At 36.1% G+C, this 21830-nt stretch overlaps 2 protein-coding genes across 4 annotated transcripts in view; both read right to left on the bottom strand.

The window, feature by feature from the left end:
* The window catches only part of LOC127831777 (uncharacterized), a 216552-nt gene that overhangs the window by 12269 nt on the left and 182453 nt on the right, over positions 1 to 21830 (bottom strand). The window lies entirely within an intron of this gene.
* Positions 1 to 21830, bottom strand: part of LOC127831843 (transcriptional activator protein Pur-beta-like) — a 41327-nt gene that overhangs the window by 15947 nt on the left and 3550 nt on the right. For 2 of the 3 annotated variants that reach the window (XM_052356933.1, XM_052356925.1), the window contains exons 2-5: positions 14077 to 14115; positions 12328 to 12354; positions 5574 to 5680; positions 3510 to 3612 (exon numbers count right to left, since the gene is read on the bottom strand). In XM_052356933.1, coding sequence (XP_052212893.1) covers positions 3510 to 3612; positions 5574 to 5680; positions 12328 to 12354; positions 14077 to 14115 — 276 coding nt within the window. The remainder of the gene's footprint in view (positions 1 to 3509; positions 3613 to 5573; positions 5681 to 12327; positions 12355 to 14076; positions 14116 to 21830) is intronic. The other variant, XM_052356938.1, reaches the window with a different exon arrangement.

Raw genomic sequence — 21830 nt, 5'->3', positions numbered from 1 at the left:
GCTACATGAGTCACATTTGGCATACAACCTATTTTCACACAATACAGCTCATATTTGGGCAAATGAGGTTAAAATTTAAGTAAACAACCAACTATGATCCCAAAGGTTTGTGGTGGGCTGATACATTTGGTGAGGAAATGTATGATTTAAACAAGGGCTGTTTGTAAAACATGCATGCCCCCCATATGGGCTGTCAGTTGTAGTGGCAGCCATTGTGTGAATACGTTTTTTGTCACTGTGACCTTAACCTTTGACCTAGTGACCTGAAAATCAATAGGGGTCATCTGCGAGTCACGATCAATGAACCTATGAAGTGTCATGATCCTAGGCTAAAGCGTTCTTGAATTATCATCCGAAAATCATTTTACTATTTCGGGTCACCGTGACCTTGACCTTTGACCTTGTGACCTCAAAATCAATAGGGGTCATCTGCGAGTCATGATCAATCTTCCTATCAAGTTTCATGATCCTTGGCATATGCGTTCTTGAGTTATCATCCGAAAACCATTTTACTATTTCAGGTCACCGTGACCTTGACCTTTGACCTAGTGACATTAAAATCAATAGGGGTCATCTGCGAGTCATGATCAATCTACCCATGAAGTTTCATGATCCTAGGCGTATGCATTCTTGAGTTATCATCCGGAAACCATTTTACTATTTCGGGTCACCGTGACCTTGACCTTTGACCTAGTGACCTCAAAATCAATAGGGGTCATCTGCAATCATGATCAATCTACCCATGAAGTTTCATGATCCTAGGCGTATGGGTTCTTGAGTTATCATTCAAAAACCATTTTACTATTTTGGGTCACCGTAACCTTGACCTTTGACCTCAAAATCAATAGGGGTCATCTGCGAGTCATGATCAATGTACCTATGAAGTTTCATGATCCTAGGCCCAAGCGTTCTTGAGTTATCGTCTGACAACCACCTGGTGGACGGACCGACCGACGGACAGACCGACCGACATGAGCAAAGCAATATACCCCCTCTTCTTCGAAGGGGGGCATAAAAATGGAAATCGGGCATATATGGGATTATCGAGTAATGGATCAAGATGGGAGAAGTTGCATGTACATGCATGCGATTGAGATAATTGACATGTATTTAACGGGGAATCCAGAGACTCGGGTTAATACAATAACTACAATCATTTATGAGTTCTGCATGGCTTCAAACTGTTAATTGAATAATCAAACACTCAATTAACACTCCTCCAGGTGCGGTATCCCAAAACTAGGTGCAGTTTTGCGGTTTTCTTTTATACTCGGCGTTAAAAAAGACAGAAAACACTGTCATGTGCATTGGTGTGAAATACATTATTCATTAATACTTTTAAATGAAAGGGATCAATACAATACGTTTATGTTCAATTATTTTATTTTAAGCGAACACGATGATCACTGCGGTAAATATTATGGGTCCGCGGTGATTTGCAGTGTTCGTCTAAAGGCAAACGGCCCCCGCGACATTTGATCTGAACACCTATCGTGGGGTTCAAATTGGTTAACAAACACAGTGAGATGAATACCGCGGCGAGTGGCGTTTGTTTAAGTACACGGTGCCTGTACTGTACTAAGTTTCAACGAAATCCCCCAAAGCTCTTCCAAGACGGAAAGAAGGACGGACGGACAACGCCAAAGCAATATCCCTCCGCCTATGGTGGGGGATAATAATCCGAATACTGGATGGAGAGGAGAATTAAGGGTTTCACCTGACACTTAAAATAACAATTCACAAGTGGTTCTAAAACTTTTTCTCTGCTCAGTCTACCTGCCAATGTCTTAAAATCATTACTGGCCACAAGGTCTGGTAAACTTACAATTATTACTGGCCAAATATACCAGCTAGTCAACAGCAAATCATTACTCAATCGGATTATTTTACCAGCCAAGATCTATTCTATAACAATATATCTATTCTATAACAAGACTATTGCCAAGCAATATATGTCCCCTGCCGACTCCACCATTGTCAGAAATTCCACCACTGTCAGATTTTTATATATATATTTGTTGCCATAGCAACCAGACTGTTTGACATCAGAACAAAATGAAATGACGTGCATTATGTTCATATTGCCATCTATCCATGTTTCAAGTTTCATGAAAAAATAAGAAGAACTTTAAAAGTTATCGCAGGAACCAGAAAACCACCATTTCAGCAGTATTTCTAGTCTATTTGTTGCCATAGCAACCCGAATTCTTTGACGTAGGAACAAAATGATATGACGTGCATAATGTCCATATTGCCATCTATCCATGTTTCAAGTTTCATGAAAAATATCAAGAACTTTTAAAGTAATCGCAGGATCCAGAAAAGTGTGACAGACAGACAGACAGAGCAAAAACCAAAAGTCCCCTACGTTGAAACCGGTAGATGACTAAAAAAACTCTGGAACTTGAGCAGTTTTACTGCTTTGTTTTGAGAGCTGACGGACTTTCCCCGAGACTGTACATTGAAACAATATTGAATATCGACGTGCTAAAAGCTTAGGAACTGACAAAAGTTTATAGATATTCTTTAAGATCAAAATTGCAAAAGTGATCATGCACAACATCTTTTCACATTAAGGTAAAAAAAGTTGTTTCAGATTGATCATTCGCAAATTTTCATTTCAGTTATGATATTTATCAAGAAACAGTTATACTGAACATTTACCATGCTCTAAAATTATATGCATCTTTTGACGATTAAAAAAACCTGAAAATCATAAGCGTTGCAATGCAAAACGATTGAATAATTTATAGAGTTCTGTTGTTGTTGTTATATTTTGTGAAACTACGAGGATTGCTTATAAAAAGTATAAAATACATCCTTCATTGTATGAGATAGGATGGTTGAGTGGTCTAAATGGGTAGACTTTCACTCCAGGACTCTAGGGGTCAGTGGTTCGAGCCCTGTTTAGGTTTACTTTTTTTCTTTTTTTTTAAATTGTATTCTTGATTTTTTACTGGAGCTTTTTAGATCCAATGTTTACATTTATCAATATAAAGCATTTAATGACAAATTTCAATACATGCCAAAGTCTGTGAAAAGGCCCCTTTAAACATTTATATAAAATTTTACTAAAGTATTTAAAATTAAGAGCATATTTTCAAAAGTAATCAGCGATGGACAGGTGCTTGGCTGTAACATCATGTAAAGTGCTGTGGGTTCAAGGAGGAAAGTAATACATTTATAGCGCATTTAATGCTTCTTAGATGATTATGTATGATTATGTTTACATCTGGAAATTTTAACACAATACAAGGAAGTACATCAATGTACTTGTTGAAAACAAGAACATATGCCAGGAACTCCTTTCATATATAGTATGCATAAAAAGCAGAAATTGCAATCATATTCATGTCCTTCACAGTAATAAACAACTTCACAAAGAGTACATTTAACTGATATCTGCCATTTTTATATCACCTAGTAGGAGAACTGCTCACCACACTAACTGGTAACAAAAGGCAGATATGACTGATAACTATGTTGGAGAATTTCCTTGTAAAACTCACCAAGCGATGAATAGTGATCACTAAAGTCTGTGAGATAGTCTCTGAACTCTGCTGCAGAAGACATTGCAAGCAGCAAACGACTCTTCTTCCCACCAGCACCAACCTTACAGGAAAATAATGGCATTATAATTAAGTCGAAAATATGGAATTATCAAAGCTTTTTTCCACACTCTACCAGTTCTTTCCATAGTAGAGCTGCAAAAGAACAAGAGCTGTGTTTGTGAAACACAATGCCCCCATACTGTACTTTGAAGCCCAACAGCAGCTATTTCAGAGGAAAGTCCAAGGCCATACTTTTGTCAAAAAAAAACAATGGACTGAAACAAACCTCAAACTTGGTCTGTATGTCATGTACGTCAGACTCAGATATTAACTAATGGCCCTAATTTCAATAAGGGTCATCTACTGTCCAAGGCCAATGTACATGGGAAGTATCAAGCAAATCTGAGTATCAGTTGAAGTGTAATGTGTTGTTGATTAGAAACGATTTCACACTAAGTGTGACAGTGACCTTGACCTTTGACCAATTGACCCAATTTCAATAGTGGCAATTTACTGTCTAAAGCCAATGCACATGTGAAGAATCAAGCCAATTGGTCAATTGGTTTACAAGTTATTGATCTGAAATGATTTTCGCACTTAGTGATAGTGACCTTCTGTTTACAAGTTATTGATCGGAAACAATTTTTACTCTTAGTGTGACAGTGCACATGTGAAGTATCAAGCAAATTGGTCAATCAAGTCACAAGTTATTGATCCAAAGGGAACTGGTCTACCACCAGAATGACTGACAACCAGCAAAACAATATACCCCCTCTTCTTTGAATGGGGGGGGGGGGGACATAATTATGTTTATGCATTCACATATGATTTTTTTTAAATGCTTTATTTGTCTCCAATGACCTTGATATTCATTACATTGAAACTTTAATCACAAGCATTATGTAAACTTTTGACATATTTTTCTTTGAAACTTTACATGAATACTGCCTCTAAAAGTAATCAAATATTGCACAGACTTTCATTTAACCGATTGCTAGTTAGGTGGGCCCAGCTATATCAGTTAGACCAATGGAATGTCACTTCCGAGTTTGTTAGTTGTAAGCACTAAAAGTTGTACAGGGAATTAGGTAGGGCAGTTGTCACATACCGGCCAGTGTTGTTTTCTTCTCTATTTTGCGCCAAATTTCGGCCAAATTCCCAATCTCAAAAAAAAATTATTCTCCTACTGCCTAAAGAAAATCCCAATTGATTGTTTCCATTTTTTTATAATAACAGAAAATAAGAGCTGTGTTTGTGAAACAAAATGCCCCCTACTGTGCTGCTTTGAAGCCATATATTAGAACTTGACCTGGAAGGATGACCTTGACCTTTCACCACTCAAAATTAGCAGCTCAGTGAGATACACCTACATGCCAAATATCAAGTTGCCATCGTCAATATTGCAAAAGTTATTACCAAGGTTCAAGTTTTGTGACAGACACACAGACAGACACATAAAATGACAGACAGACAGGCCAAAAACAATACACCCCTGATCATTCGATCCGAGGCATAAACAAATTTATTTGTTCATGAACATTCACTTCATCTCCCTATCCATTTCCTATGAACTTACGTGAATATGATAATTATGGAAATCACTTTCAAATAGTTATTTATTAGACGAAAAATAATCCCTCACACACAAATTTCCCAATATTTGTCAAAACAAGGCATTTTCCAATCCAAAGGGACATAGCCCCATACCTAAAATGGTGCAAAATACAATACTGGCAAAAGTAATTAAACATAGTCCTGGTTGACTGCTTAGATCTGCTAAACTTGTTCCAAAAGTTTTGTCCACATACTAACTGAAAACTTTTATAACAAATCAAATACTGTAATAAATTTTAACAAATTGGAACAGGTCAATTCACACTATTGCAATTGTTACAGGATGATATGTGGAATGGGGGGGACTCCTAGCATTTGAAATGGTTATGGTAGAATAGGAAAGTTTTTTGGAAATCATGTTTGATACAAAGTGTCTTTCTCTACCCTGTGTCATGTAATAGCCAATACCTCCGCTATTTTAATGAACCTTCCTCGTCGGTTCTGTTTCACATCCAGATAGAACCTTTTTGACTGAATGGTGAGGGTTTTAGAAGCCAACTCCTGTTCCCCAGACGCTGAAAAGACAAAGGATTCCTCATTATCTACTTCATATACATGTAGATGTATTTAATGGTTTGCAATTGTTTGATGATCAATATATAGGAATCAATCGACATTTGCTGCATGAAAACTATAAAGTTCATTTGTTGCATCAAAACAATAAAGTACATTATTTCTTCTTTAAAATGATCTGACAAATATTTGGAAATATTATATTTTATATTTTAAATAGAAAAAAAACATATCTGCTTGAAAAAATTCATGTGCAGCGCAAAATGGAATATACAGGGGGGATAAAAAATAACCATATTTTATTTCATTTTTTTGCATTTAAGGTGTGGAAATTCTGTGAACCTGTTCAATTGTGTGTGGCCTAAAATTTCATGACAGAGAAAAATTGAGACGAGGTTCTATACGTATTGTATTGGAAATACACACCCACTTCCCACACATGCTGTCCATTAGTAAACCTTTCAGCATCAGAGATGACAGTTTAAAACAGCAATCAATTTGATGGAGGGTAACCATGGTGAATCATGTTGTAACGCAATATCAAGTTCATTATTACACAACATTTTTACCATAACCTGCCAGACAAACAAGTATAAATAGCATGTTTGCGGCTTAGTTAAACACTACAGTAATAGTGGTATTTTTTTCTAGATCAGGCTGAAATTCCTGCCTACACATTTATAATTACACTTAAGTTTCATAGAATTTGCAAGCAGCAAGTTATATTTTTAACTGTAGAACATTAAATCCAGGAGAAATAACATTTGAGAGATGGCTCCATTTTGCACACAGGGTAATGTTGAGTTATGCAACATTGAAAAGTAAGATAATAGATTCCAATGTGGTTCAGATTCGAAAACAAGCCAACGACAGATCCCGAAACAAGCCAAAGACAGATCCAGAAACAAGCTAACGACAGATCCAGAAACAACCAAAGACAGATCCAGAAACAAGCCAAAGACAGATCCAGAAACAAGCCAAAGACAGATCAAGTAACAAGCCAAAGACAGATCCAGAAACAAGCCAAAAACAGATCCAGAAACAAGCCAAAGACAGATCCAGAAACAAGCCAAAGACAGATCTAGAAACAAGCCAAAGACAGATCCAGAAACAAGCCAAAGACTAAAGGAACTAGATGTGTGAAAAACATGGATACTCGCATTACACATGTCTGGAACCAATAAAGGACATGTCATCAACACTAAATGTCATTAAACATGAGGTGTTTTAAATTTTTGTACATAAAGTCTTTACGAAACTGTCTTATTTCCATATTTGAAACCTCAGTGTAACCTTGATCTTAAAGCAAACTACTCCCCTGCTATCCCTATTTTGCAGAATTTTGAAAGTAATTATAAAATTGATTGATGACGTGTTTACTGCCCTATTTGACCCTTGATCAACATGTGGTTATGTGACCTTGATCTTGAACATCTTTTGAGCGTGTCACCAGATTGTGATCATCTGTGAGAGCGACATGCTTTCATAAAAAAACGTGATAGTGAAACACTATGTCCTCCCCATATATTTGACCTTTGACCTTGAAAGATGACTTTAAAATTTCACCACTCAAAATGTGCAGCTCCATGAGATACACATGCATGCCCAATATCAAGTTGCTATCTAATATTGCAAAAGTTATGGCCAATGTTAAAGTTTGATGCAAACACACCAACAAATACATAGGGCAAAAACAATATGTGCCACAGTATAGACTGAGGGACATAAAAAAAACTGGCTGATAAATGATTCAATTACAGTTAAATTATCACAACATACTGGCATACTGAACAACAAGGGCAAATGCGTAATGTCTCTGGATTTGGGAGACATAAACTAAAATTTCAATCGCAAGACCAGTCTATATAGGGGGAAACAACAACATAATAAGTTCTTTCTGACATCATGCTGTCTATATGAGTGCGTAAGCAGTGTTTGACTTTACAGCAATAATCTACATGTATTACTATTCTCCCATCACACAAATGCAATCTGTGCCATAAATTATTAATATTCATATACATTTTACCAAAGATGATTGAATGTGTTGAATATTTTATGCCATAACTGAGCATTTAGACAAATGAAAATCTGTAGACACAACTCCTTCTGAATGTTGATGTATTAGTAACAATTAGGAGAGCTTTGAGGTTAGAATGATGGATGATGCATAATGAAATCAGATGAAAAAGATCTTTGCTAAAATGAACTTAGCCATGCACTGTATACATGTATGTAAAAGCATGCTGCAATGACAGTTCAAAAGTAAATTTGCTCAAAGAGTTCCAAAAAATGATGTTGCTTTTCAAATTTTGTCACGTTCTGGGAAAATTGGGCATAATGCATGTGCATAAAGTGTCGTCCCAGATTAGCTAGTGAAGTCCGCACAGGCTAATCAGGGATAACGCTTTCAGCTTTTATAACATTTTTCGTTTAAATGAAGTCTCTTCTTTAGCAAAAATCCAATTTAGGGGGAAAGTGTCGTCCCTGGAACAACACTTTAAACACATGCATTATGCCCAGTTTTCACAGAACATGACTCCATTTAATTACTGCAAAATAAGTAAAATTCATGGGATATTAATTTTCATTCATTTTGTGGGTATATCAACCAATGAATTTAAGATCCCAACAAACAAAAGTATGCCCAATTAATTTAAATGACTTTTGCTTCAACTAATCAACTTATTCAATTCTATAGAAATAATTCATGATTTACCACTTGCATGTATCATTGCTTCTACTGTTTGTCCAAAGCTTTTGCAGTAAATAAATTGGATTATGCAACTCTGAACTTTTTTGTTTACCATAAAAAGTGTAACCATATATGAGCTCCATCATACAAAAATGAGTATTATGCCATATGCAAAGTCACTAAATGTGTAGTGGTCTCATGAGGGGTCAAAGAAGCATCTGACGAGATTGAACAAATGCTCAGGCTTGTCTGTGCCTACGCTAGCCGCATATGGCATATTCGCATGACGCAGCTCCAATGATTGGTCATCTGATTCCTTGATGGACAAATTAGTGTGTACTGGTCAGTTTGAAGGGCAGGGCGGCTCCTACTGACACATGCCTTTATTGATACAGTCACGGATACAATACTTAAAGCTTTAGTAAACTAATAAACAACACAAAACCATAATCATACAGTGTTCATTGGCAGGAACAGTTTGCTATGTAAAATGGAATTTATTCTTAGTCTTAAGCTAATGAGGAGACGACTCTCAGGATTAACAAAATACAGGAATACAATATGACATGACGCCTCATGGATACATTTGCATCTGCGTACACGAACATCCACCCCTTAATTCAACATTCCAAGATGCTACACCTATTTAATGTGTTTTTGGTCATGCATCACAATCAACAACAGTCTTCAAAGGTGTTATTTCCGGTGTCTATACATTCAGACCATGTCTTTAAAAATTTAGTACATGTGCAACATTTCTTCTTATAAACATGATACTAGTAATCCCATATAATTGCCATCTCACAATTAACTTATCACAAAACTCACATGTATACACATTAAACATGTGGGTCAAGCAAACGTCCATTGAATACAAGTAAATTCATTGTTAATGATCTTATTCTGTCCAATTACTGTGTATTTGGCAACAGTTATGTCCCCACTGTATAATTTGACCAATATTGTTCACATTTCATTAATAAACTTGAGGCAGAGGTAGAAGGTTCTCCATGATAGATTACTGCCTTAGAAATTTAATGAAGGAATCATTAAATACTTAAAATATTGTAAAATCAGTGCAATGGTTAATTAAATGTGCAGAAAGAACAAAAAGAACAAATAACTGATACATCCCACCTTATAAGTACATCATATACCATTAGTCAACCCCTATATGGGGCCAGATAATTTACAAGAATACTACCCTTTTCAGTGTTCCAGCTAGGATTTGAAAAGCGCAGGGGGGCTTTTTTGTCAAAAGGGCACTTTCGACCCGCAGTATTTTGTGGAAAGGGCACTATCGACGGGCAGTATTTTGTGAAAAGGGCACGTTCGAGCGTGCGGGTGTTTCTGGAATGCTTTCTATTGCATGTTAATTTATATGTTACAAATAATTGTATTATTCCCATTATTATTAAACCATTCAAATATAATGTCTACAATGAGGATTAACCCCTTAACAATGTAATAAGAGATTTATTAATTATCATATGTAAAAAAAAAAAAAAAAAAAAAAGTTTTTTTTTTGTTTTTTTTTGAGGGGGGGGGGGGGCAGCAGGGCCGAGGTTTGGGAGGGCAGGGCGTGGCACCCTTCGATTTAGGCCTAGCTGGAGCACTGCTTTTCCCAGTTCAAAACAGATAAGCATTATTTGTGCACGTGCAAGTATGTGCTGCAATGGTTAATGTTATTTGCCTTCATTGATTATTTATAAGTAACATTAGTAACATTATTTTTCTTTTTTTTTTCAGTTTCTTAGTCTAATCAGTGTTAATTTTTTAGACTTAACAAGGGCAGTTTGTAAAACATGCATGCCCCCCATATGGGCTGTCAGTTGTAGTGGCAGCCATTGTGTGAATACATTTTTTTGTCGCCTTGACCTTTGACCTACTGACCTGAAAATCAATAGAGGACATCTGCCAGTCATGATCAATGTACCTATGAAGTTTCATGATCCTAGGTCTTATAATCCTTGAGTTATCATCAGGAAACCATTTTAATGTTTCGAGTCACTGTGACCTTGACCTTTGACCAAGTGACCTGAAAATTAAAAGGGGTCATCTGCCAGTCATGATCAATGTACCTATGAAGTTACATGATCCTAGGCATAAGCATTCTTGATTTATCATCAGGAAACCATTTTACTATTTTGAGTCACTGTGACCTTGACCTTTGACCTAGTGACCTGAAAATCAATAGGGGTCATCTGCCAGTCATTATCAATGTCCCTATGAAGTTTCATGATCCTAGGCGTAAGCATTCTTAAGTTATTATCCGGAAACCATTTAACTGTTTCAAGTCACTGTGACCTTGACCTTTGACCTAATGACCTGAAAATCAATAGGGTCATCTGCCAGTCAAGATCAATGTTTCTATGAAGTTTCATGATCCTAGGCGTAAGCATTCGTGAGTTATCTTTTGGAAACCATTTTACTGTTTCGAGTCACTGTGACCTTGACCTTTGACCTAGTGACCTGAAAATCAATAGAGGTCATCTGCCAGTCATGATCAATGTACCTATCAAGTTTTCATGATCCTAGGCCTAAGCATTCTTGAGTTATCATCCGGAAACCATTTTACTATTTCGAGTCACTGTGACCTTGACCTTTGACCTAATGACCTGAAAATCAATAGAGGTCATCTACCAGTCATGATCAATGTACCTATAAAGTTTCATGATCCTAGGCCTAAGCGTTTTTCAGTCATCATCCAGAAACCATCTGGTGGACGGACCGACGGACCGACATGAGCAAAACAATATACCCCATCTTCTTCGAAGGGAGGCATAAAAATAAAATTTTAAGTTGAAATTATTTTACATTTACATATTTTCATCATCAATAGATGTACACATAAACATGATCGCAGCTGATCAATCATAAAACCTGGAACTTAAAACTGATTAAAAGCAGCGAAGCATTACAACTTTTGCCATGCAATATTTAGTTTTTGTTTTAAACATGGCTCTGCTGAACTGGTATGTACATCAATGATTGATGTATGCAACAAATTAAAACTGCACAAGCAAGTCTAATGAAATATTTAATCCAATGAGAAGTTTATAACCATGATTTTAAGAGAAAAACTAAGTAACTGTGAGACACCAATATAAATTTTAGAAATTATATTTATTCCATTTATAAATATATGAAATAGAATTATCAACAACCGTGATTAATTTCCCCATTTACTTCTTTGACACAGACAAGGAGCGATAAAGATCTTATTTTTACTTTAGAATTCAAGTAAGACTGTGACCTTAACAGAAGTCATTTACTTATGACAAACAACACACACCTCATATAAAACATATATGTAAAAGTTATATACTTCACTGAATGTCTTGAGAGAGCAGACAAGCCTAAAAGAGCTACCTTAACCTTAAGGGTTATAATCCTTCGTAATTTCAGACCGTTGACTGTGTAATATAGGATTACTTAAGTTTCAAGTAATTCTAAAATGTTGCAAAGTTGGTAACAGACAAGCACTATCAAAAAAGTTAGTTTGACCTTGATGTAAGTCATTTGGTTCTTTCGAGTGACATGATTCATCATATAGGTCACATTGAGCCAAGTACCTCGTAAATCCTTCAATGCACAGTTTAGTTGGTGATAGAACGAAGACTGATGAACTTGACTGTTGACCCTTGCTAAAAGTATAACCTTGAAGGAATGCAATCTCATGTATAAAACAAGAGCACGGCATAGCGGGTGCCAACCCTTGGCTGCAGGTGCAGTTTTGGAGAAATGAAAGCTTGTCAGAAGTTATATATTAGAGGTCACATTGGCTATGACCTTTGAGCTAGTGACCCAAAAATGGGTGTGGCGTGTAGAATTCATCAATGTGCAGCTTCATATGAAATTTCAAAGTTGTAGGTGGAAGCACTTAGATTTTAGAGCCAATGTTAAGGTTTTAACACCGCGGACGCCGCACAACAAGCTGGCTTATGACAATACCTGGGGATTTCTCCGAAAGCAGCAGAGCTAAAAAAAGTTGTTCCATTTTATTTACAATTTCATTATGCATGTAAATCATTTTAAAAGAGCAGGCAACTCTGGAGAAACTGACGAATATACAAAGTGATCGCTTTAAATTTATGACACCCTTACGTTGACTTTTTGGTTAAAATGATTTTATATCACAAAATAAATGATTGCCCCAGGATGTAAACAGATGCTTGTCAGAGGGGCCTTTTTGTAACTGTGTCATAAAATTCTCTAAATTGATAAATGTAAACATGGGAACTAAGGACTGGTAATATTACAAACAAATTATGACCTTTTGCCTTGAGTAATGACCCTGACCTTTCACTGACGAGCCTTGGACGTTCGTGATAAAATTGAGAAGTTATATGAAAACCCTCCCAGGCATGCAAAAGTTACTGAGTTGATACAGAAAATATTAACTTTTACCCTCAGTTAAAACCCTGACCTTTCACCAAGGAGTAAGGGAGTTGGTTTGCGACATACTGTTCAAGAGATATAATAGCCCAATTTTGAATGCTTACAGGCAGGTAATTATTTGAGAGTGGACACACAATTTGTGATAGAAAGACCCACACATTCACCAACCTATGCATTAACATTGCTACTGCCTTCTTTAAGAGCATGGGCATACAAACAACCCAAAACATTAAAGACATTGAAGATATCAACAAAATAAATATTGAAAACATAACTTAACAGAAATAAACACTAAACATTTATTTTTTCACAACCAATATTATGCTGGTTATGCAGATACTTCGCTATTAAAAGGATGACAATTTGATAACAGAAAATAACAAAGCAATGCACTCTAATTTTTATGTCCCTCAGTCTATAATGGGGGACATAATATTGTGTTTGCCCTGTCTGTTTGTAGGTTTGTTTAGACATGCATGCCAAATATCAAGTTGCTATCTTCAATATTGCAAAAGTTATGGCAAAAGTTAAAGTTTGACGCAAACCAACAAACAAACAAACCAACAAACAGACGGGGCAAAATCAAACATGATGTCCCCCAGTACGGGTGACATAAAAATTAAGCTAATTTTCAGTGAGTCATTTTTAATTGACGTCAGTTCAGATATTGTTATTGCCTATTACTATAACAGTATTTAACTGTGAATTTTGCATTTCTGGTTCTCTAAAAATAGTGTGTTGTATCTGTAAAAAGGGTTGGGTAAGCCGTAACAGAAGCGTAATTGTCATTGAGATGATATTCTAAAGAAAATGTGGCATCCAACTGTTTAAACATTTGAACTTTCTCAAATGCATCAGTAAACTACAAATTTTCCATCTTGTGACATTTATGGACATATTGGTCTTTTAATTTGAATGGTTAACAGGTTCATGATTAATTTCTAAGTATTTTTATTTGGTTGAAATATGTACTGATCATCAAGCTCATGCTGATCATCCATGTTTTTTTTTTCGTATTTTACATATAATCCATGCTTCATCCCCGAATTTCTTTCTTTGTCATACAGAGTGCAATACAATTAATCGGCCAAACATTGTTTCGTGTCTGAAAACTCTATGTACAGAGCATAGATGCGAAAAAAAAGAGAAAAACTTACTGCTGGCTTGTGGCTTTTGTTGTCTGTAATCCAAGTGGCATTTGTTATCAAAGTCTCCACATTACCAGCATGAATATAGACTTGACCTGTGACTTAACCACCATTTTAATGTATCAGCAGATCAACAGTTAAAACCATGACCTACCATTTTCCTCTTCTTGTCTTGATTGTTTCTCTTCTTTGCCTATTTCAAAGAATAAAATTAACAGAATGAATTATCAACTGTTCAATATTCCACCACCCTAGCAAGACAACATGACAATCATTAAATAATAACAATTCTGTCCTTTATACATGTATATAAATCAAACCTTTTATCCAGCAGCCTACTGCTTTTTAAATGAATGATCATAAAATATACATCAGGACTTTTTGTCAAATGGCATTCCATTTTTGGGGAACACAATCTTTGACAACTGACAAAAGGGAAAACAAGGGACAAAATTGTCACAAAACCAGGTTTTCAGTTGAAAAAAAAAGTCTGATAAAGGGAGACAATTCAAAATGTGTATCGATAACCCCCTTGTGTAAAATTGACCTTGATTTCAATTAGAAAAAATAAGTCTGATAAAGAGAGACAACTCAAAATCAAAATGTGCATTGTTACTGATTGTTCATAGTTACACAGTTGTTTCAAAATCAATCTATTTTTAGTTGTGGCGACCTTGACCTTAGAGATATTGACGTAATTCTTTCGCGCAACACACACTCCAATACTGGTGAACAAATGTGCCAAATGATTTTAAAATGTCACAATGAATGACATAGTAATTAATGACCCAGACAAGCTCATTTATGGCCACCTTCAAACTCAAAGTGTGACATTGACCTTGGAGATATCGATGTGATTCTTTCGCGCGACACACCGTCTAATGATGGTGAACAAATGTGCCAAATGATTTTAAAATCTGACAATGAACGACAAAGTCAGGGCCCAGACAAGCTCATTTATGGCCATTTTTGACCTTCAAACTCAAATTGTGACCGTGACGTTGGAGATATAGACGTAATTCTTTCGCGTGACACACCATCTAATGATGGTGAACGAATGTGCCAAATGATTTAAAAATCTGACAATGAACGACAAAGTAAAGGCCCGGACAAGCTCATTTATGGCCATTTTTGATCTTCAAACTCAAATTGTGACATTGACCTTGGAAATATCGACTAAATTCTCTGGCGCGACACAGAGTCTAATGATGGTGAACAAATTTGCCAAATGATTTTAAAATCTGACAATGAACGACAAAGTTATGGCCCGGACAAGCTCATTTATGGCCATTTTTGACCTTCAAACTCAATATTGACCTTGACCTTGGAGATATCGACGTAATTCTTTCGCGCGACACACTGTCTAATGATAGTTAACAAATGTGCCAAATGATTTTAAAATCTGACGATGAACGACAAAGTTATGGCATGGACAAGCTCATTTATGGCCATTTTTGACCTTCAAACTCAAATTGTGACCTTGACCTTGGAGATATTGACGTAATTCTTTCTCGCGACACACCGTCGAATGATGGTGAACAAATGTGCCAAATGATTTCATTCAAAATCTGACAATGAACGACAAAGTTATGACCCGGACAAGCTTGTTCCATCCGCCAGCCCGCCCGCCAGCCGACATCACCAATCTAATAACCATTTTTTTCCTTCGGAAAACCTGGTTAAAAATCCCAGAGTAAATGTTAAATTTGGAGACAATCGCATGCCATATTTTAAAAGAAATTCTCTTAGGGCAAGGGGGCTGTTTTCTAACTTTTTCTTGAGGGATGGGGCATGTAAAAGAATTAGATGTAAAAGGCCCTTGCTACAGAAGGAAAAAAAATTCCATGTATTAAATGTATTATTTATTTATTAAGTCCAGGCACTTCTTAATATACTCATTCTGAAGTTAGAGAACAACATGTGCATTCAGTAAAACTAACTGCAAAAATCCAAATTATTATTTACAGTTTGCAAATTATTTGTAGTATACATTTTTTCTCTAAACGTATACATTTTTCTTCATGGTTTCCTCAAAATATCACAAGTTGCTACTCCAAAACAAAAAACTTAAAAATTAGCTATTGCAGGGCTCGTTTGCTTTCTTCGGCAAGGGCCTTATAAAGGCCTCTTCTCTTTTCCCAAGAGAAAGGCCCATTCCCAGAACAGAATTTCTTTAAAATAATCTAATTTTCCCTACATTTCAAGGTTACTTTGAAATATTTGCCCCTTTCTCAGTTTTGTCGATAATTTTTTCCACAAAATGGAAAGTAGGCCCTTTAACAGAATCAAGAAAAAAAAGCTCTGCTACAAATATAAATGCATATGATAAAACAAGGGCAGTTTGTAAAACATGCATGCGCCCCATATGGGCTGTCAGTTGTAGTGGCAGCCATTGTGTGAATACGTTTTTTGTCACTGTGACCTTGACCTTTGACCTTGTGACCTGAAAATCAACAAGGGTCATCTGCCAGTCATGATCAATGTACCTATGAAGTTTCATAATCCTAGGCATAAGCGTTCTTGAGTTATCATCCGGAAACCATTTTACTGTGTCAGGTCACCGTGACCTTGACCTTTGACCTAGTGACCTGAAAATCAATAGGGGTTATCTGCGAGTCATGATCAATGGACCTATGAAGTTTCATGATCCTAGGCGTAAGCTTTCTTGAGTTATCATCTGGAAACCATTTCACTGTGTCGGGTGGCCGTGACCTTGACCTTTGACCTAGTGACCTGAAAATCAACAGGGGTCATCTGCGAGTCATGATCAATGTACCTATGAAGTTTCATGATCCTAGGCATAAGCGTTCTTGAGTTATCATCCGGAAACCATTTTACTGGTTCTAGTCACTGTGACCTTGACCTTTGTACTGGTGATCTAAAAATCAATAGGGGTCATCTGCGAGTCATGATCAATGTACCTATGAAGTTTCTTGATCCTAGGCGGAAGCGTTCTTGAGTTATCAGCCGGAAACCATTCGGTGGACGACTGACGGACGGACCGACCGACATGAGCAAAACAAAATACCCCCTCTTCTTCGAAGGGGGGCATAATTAAGTATGTCATATATTTAGTACCCTATTTATTATCTCCATTTTAATACAATATCCATTTACTTTTCTGCGTGAATTATAAAATCTGTCAAGTTTGTATGCTGAAGCATTGCATAAGCAATAGTTGGAACGTCTTATCATAATCATTTATTGCTCAAATGCAAGATTCTTGTAAGTCATTAAATAACACTGTTTTTATTTCACAAGAAATTTCCTGACTACGCATGCATTTGCATAGACTGTGTAGAGGAACCAAGTCTATTGTGGTTGACATTTATTCCAACCTGACCGTCAGACTCAGCGATATTTTTGTTCTTTATGAAATACCAGTAAGTGATACTTTCCTAATCGGGAATATATCCCGATTGATATCGTAAAAATTGTGACTAAAAATGAATTTGCATTTATTTGATTCCAAAATTTCGTTATCAGCTAGGGAACAAATAAAGTGCTTAGTTGTGTGTAACAAGCCCCCTGCGCTATTAATTCAGGTTAAACAAGAGTTCCGTGGTCAGAGACATATGCTAACAAAAACAGGGCTTTGAACTAGTAACCTCAATTTCGATAGGGTTCATCTACTGTCCAAGGCCAATGCACATGTGAAGTATCAAGCAAATGATAAATTTGTTGACAAGTTATTGATCAAAAATGATTTTTACACTTATTGTGACACTTACCTTGACCTTTGACATAGTGACCCAATTTCAATAGTTCAATAATTTCAATCTACTGTTCAAGACCAATGCACATGGGAAGTATCAAACCAATCGGTCATTTCATTGATGAGTTATTGATCGGGAACAATTTTCACACTTATTGTGACAGTGACCTTTGACCTAGTTACTCCAATTTCAATAGGGGTCATATACTGTCCAAGGTCAATGCACATGTGAAGTATAAAGCCAATCGGTGAATCAGTTGACGAGTTATTGATCAGAAACGATTTTCATACTTATTGTGACAGCGACCTTGACCTTTGAGCTAGTGACCCCAATTTGAATAGAGGTCATCTGTACAAGGCCGATGCATATGTGAAGTATCAAGCCAATCCCACTTTTCTTTGACGAGTTATTGATCGAAAAGGAACTGGTCTTCCAACAGACCGACCTATTAATAAAAGACCGACATCCAGCAAAACAATATACCCCCTCTTCTTTAAAAGTGTGTGTGTGGGGGGGGGGGCATAATAATAACAAGCAAATTTGTTTAATTGATATCCTCGACAAATTACTTTTGTTTTTGGAATAGGATCGAATCCCATGATATATGGTATAATCATAACAAGAGCACCGCATAACAGGTGCCACGCTCGGCTGCGAAAGCTTGTCAGATTTTTTATTTTTTTTTGAGATCACAGTGACCTTGACCTTTGACCTAGTGAATCAACAAGAGATGTGTTTGTGGGGGGTTGGGGAGGGTCTTACAGTCAATTATGACCATGTCAGACATCACTGACAACCAAGGCCTGTGGTTTAAAAGAGATCATAGCCAGAGTTGATCATGTATCTATGGACATCAGTCCACAGGTATGTAATGAACATCAAAGAAATTATAATTATTTCATTTAAAAAAAATTAATTCAAAAATCAATCATTTGGGTTATAAATAATCAAAATAATAAATCTGTACAGTAACTGTGAAAAGAACTTCAATTCTTGGTTTGGAAATATATACCCGGTAATATGAGATTTATAATTATATAAATTACTTCCCTTGAAAATAATTGTCTGTAACAAATCTCTATTTTTAGTAGGAAATAATTAAAAGCCACTACCGTGACTGTAGATTCACCACTCAAAATGTGCAGCTCCATGAGATACACATGCATGCCAAATATCAAGAGTGGCTATGTTCAATTTTGAATAAGTTTCTCCCTTTTTAAAGCTTATTACTTCCCTTAAATCTGTATTTTTTACCGTAGACCGTAAAGGATGACCTTGACCTTGACCTTATACCACAATGAGTTTGTCAGAAACACAATGCTGCCTACTGCTCCGCTTTGATTTATTTAACAAAAATATATATGTGGGCAGGTCAGATAACTATGTCCATTTAAAGCTTATTACTTCCCTTGACTTTGTTTTTTGCACCCTAGACCTTGAAGGATGATGTTCACCTTGAAATTTTACCACTAAAAATGTGCAGCTCCATGAGATACACATGAATGCCAAATATCAAGGTGCTATCTTCAATATTAAAAAATTTATGGCCAATGTTAAGGTTTTAGCACGACGCCTACGGTGGACGAAGAGCTGGCTATGACAATAGCTGGGGTTTTCTCCGAAAACAGCCTCGCTAAAAATAATAACATGTAAGACAATTGTTTTTATTCATTTCTGAGTTAAGAAAGTGTAGGGTTATGATTCTTGTGCATGGCATTTCTTCCCAGTGATTTCTACAACAATTAAGTTTCATATTGAAACGTTGTTTCGTTACTGAGATAAAGTCCTGACAAAATCGATCGCACAAAAACAACAAATGTCAATACACGTATCTCTTATTTTAGAAAGTGAATGGTTATGGTTCTTAAATATGCCACTTTTCCTCATTAATATCAATACACACATGAAGTTTCATGTTCAAGTCTTGCATTGTATCTGAGATATGGCCCTGAAAAGTTACATCAGGGGTTTTTCTGCCTATTTTGGGAAAAGGAGTCTGACCAAATTGGGAATTTTTTATCGACAAAATTGGTCATTTTGGGAATTTTTGCTTGATGAAACGGCTCATTTGGGAAAAAACTGTGAATTAATCATGCTTAAATAATTCAGTGGTTTAACAAATAAATTTGTTTTCATTTGTTTATTTTGTCTTCTTTATGTAAACAGATGCAATATTGGGCATGTTCAACGTTAATTCAAGTACTGCAGTATTGTTTTTCAGTTACAGTTACACTCTGTGATAAGAACTGAACAGTCAAAACCTTATAGCAAATATTTTTTACCAAAAAAAACACTGGTTAGTCACACAAGTTATAAGATACTTCATTCTTAAAAAAAAAAAAAAAAAAAAAAAAAAAATTTTTGTTTTTTTTTTTGGAAATTGGGATTATTTTTTTTTAATTTCGGTTTGGGATCGGGTCCGTTTACTTTGGGAGTGCCTCCGTTGTCCGGAGTTGCAGACAGTGCTGAAAACCCCCTGTACATCATGCAAAAAACAAAGGGCAATAACTCTTGTTAAACAAGAGGGCCAAGATAGCCCTAGTTCGCTCACCTGAGAGGAGTCGGTTCATTCAATCTTTACCTAATGTCAAACTTGATCTAGATATTGACCAAACAAACATCCTGGTCCAGTGTTCATTCTAGACCGCGCGATTGCGCGATTCGCTCTATTTTTTCAAAGATCGCCCACATCTGCAGCATGTGTGCGAGAAAATTCGCGCACTCGATATCCGTTACGGGTTTTTTAAACTGTTAAATTCTGCTTCGCGTATTTATTGAGAAAAACACCGGAAATCAAAGGGAATTAACTCTTCGATTCACGGGTTAATAAACTTTAAAGAATTTTCGTTTAAAATGATACTTGGGTTAATTAAAAAATAAGAAATTTTGTTTAAAAAATAAAGGGATGCGACTCGTGAATGATTAAGGAAGAAAATTGTCCTTTGATACTGGAATGTAAAAACTTAATTCTATACATTAATTAAGACACTTACATGACTTAGGTTTTAATATCATATCATCATTCATATCATATCATGATAGACAACCAGTATTTTTTTGTTTTTGTTTTAAATGATACAGAAATATCATGTGAACAATTATTTTCATAATCCTTTGTTTTTATTTAAGTCAGCAATATACTATGGAAAGTGCAGTTTTATTTAACAGCAGTTACAATGGTATTTCACTGACTTGACTGTTTTAAGTAATGTAGAAGTTAAAACAAATAAACATTAAAGCGAAAATGAAAACATATAAATGGCACTTAATCAATTCCCCCCCATTTGTTAAAAATCCCCCCTATTTTTCAAAGTGAGGGGGGAAATTCCCCCCTACTTTTCGATTTCTAGAATGAACACTGCTGGTCAAGTTTCATCATTATTGAACCAAAACTCTGGCGTAGGGAGTGTTTTTGTTTTTGTAAGATTTGAAATGGTGACCTATCATCAAACGTGACTGAGATATTTCAGCAAATTTGATAAAGAATGCTTGAGAAATGTGAATGCTAGAGTGTTTACAAACCAAATGTGGACGGACGGACAGCAGACAAAGACCAATCCTAAAACCTCACCTGAGCAATCAGGTCAGTTAAAAAGTGTGTTTCACCGATCTGAGCCATTTTCCAACTTGTCCAAGAAATCAATAAAACCAATGTATCGACTAAGTTTCACGATGATTAGGCAAAATATGTGACTTCTATACTGTTCAATCACAAGGTTTCTCTCTATATAGTCACAAAAGGAAAACTGCCCCACCCCCCTGGCAGCCATGTTTATTGACCCATCTGGACCATTTGCAAACTCATCTGAGATTTATATAAAACCAATCTTTTCACCAAGTTTCATGATGATTGGGCAAAAAATGTGACTTCTAGTGTTCAAAAGCTTTTTTTTACTATATAAATATAAGAAAACTGCCCCCCGTGGCAGCCATGTTATTCAACTGACCGGAACCATTTTCCAACTCAATTCTAGTATCAAGGAAAAAAATGTTCAGACCAAATTTCATGAAAATTGGGCCAAAAATGTGACTTCTAGAGTGTTGACATGTTTTCACTATATACAATATATATATATAGCCAAATAAGGAAAACTGGCCCGCCCACTGGCGGCCATGTTTTTCAAATGACCGGAACCACTTTTGAACTCAACCAACATATCATTAAGACAAACATTTTGACAAAGTTCCATGA

The sequence above is a fragment of the Dreissena polymorpha genome, chromosome 1 (genome assembly GCF_020536995.1).
Source record: "Dreissena polymorpha isolate Duluth1 chromosome 1, UMN_Dpol_1.0, whole genome shotgun sequence".
Classification (NCBI taxonomy): Eukaryota; Metazoa; Mollusca; class Bivalvia; order Myida; family Dreissenidae; genus Dreissena; species Dreissena polymorpha.
Note: the sequence above shows the minus strand (reverse complement) of the source record. Positions and strands in the feature narration are given on the sequence as shown.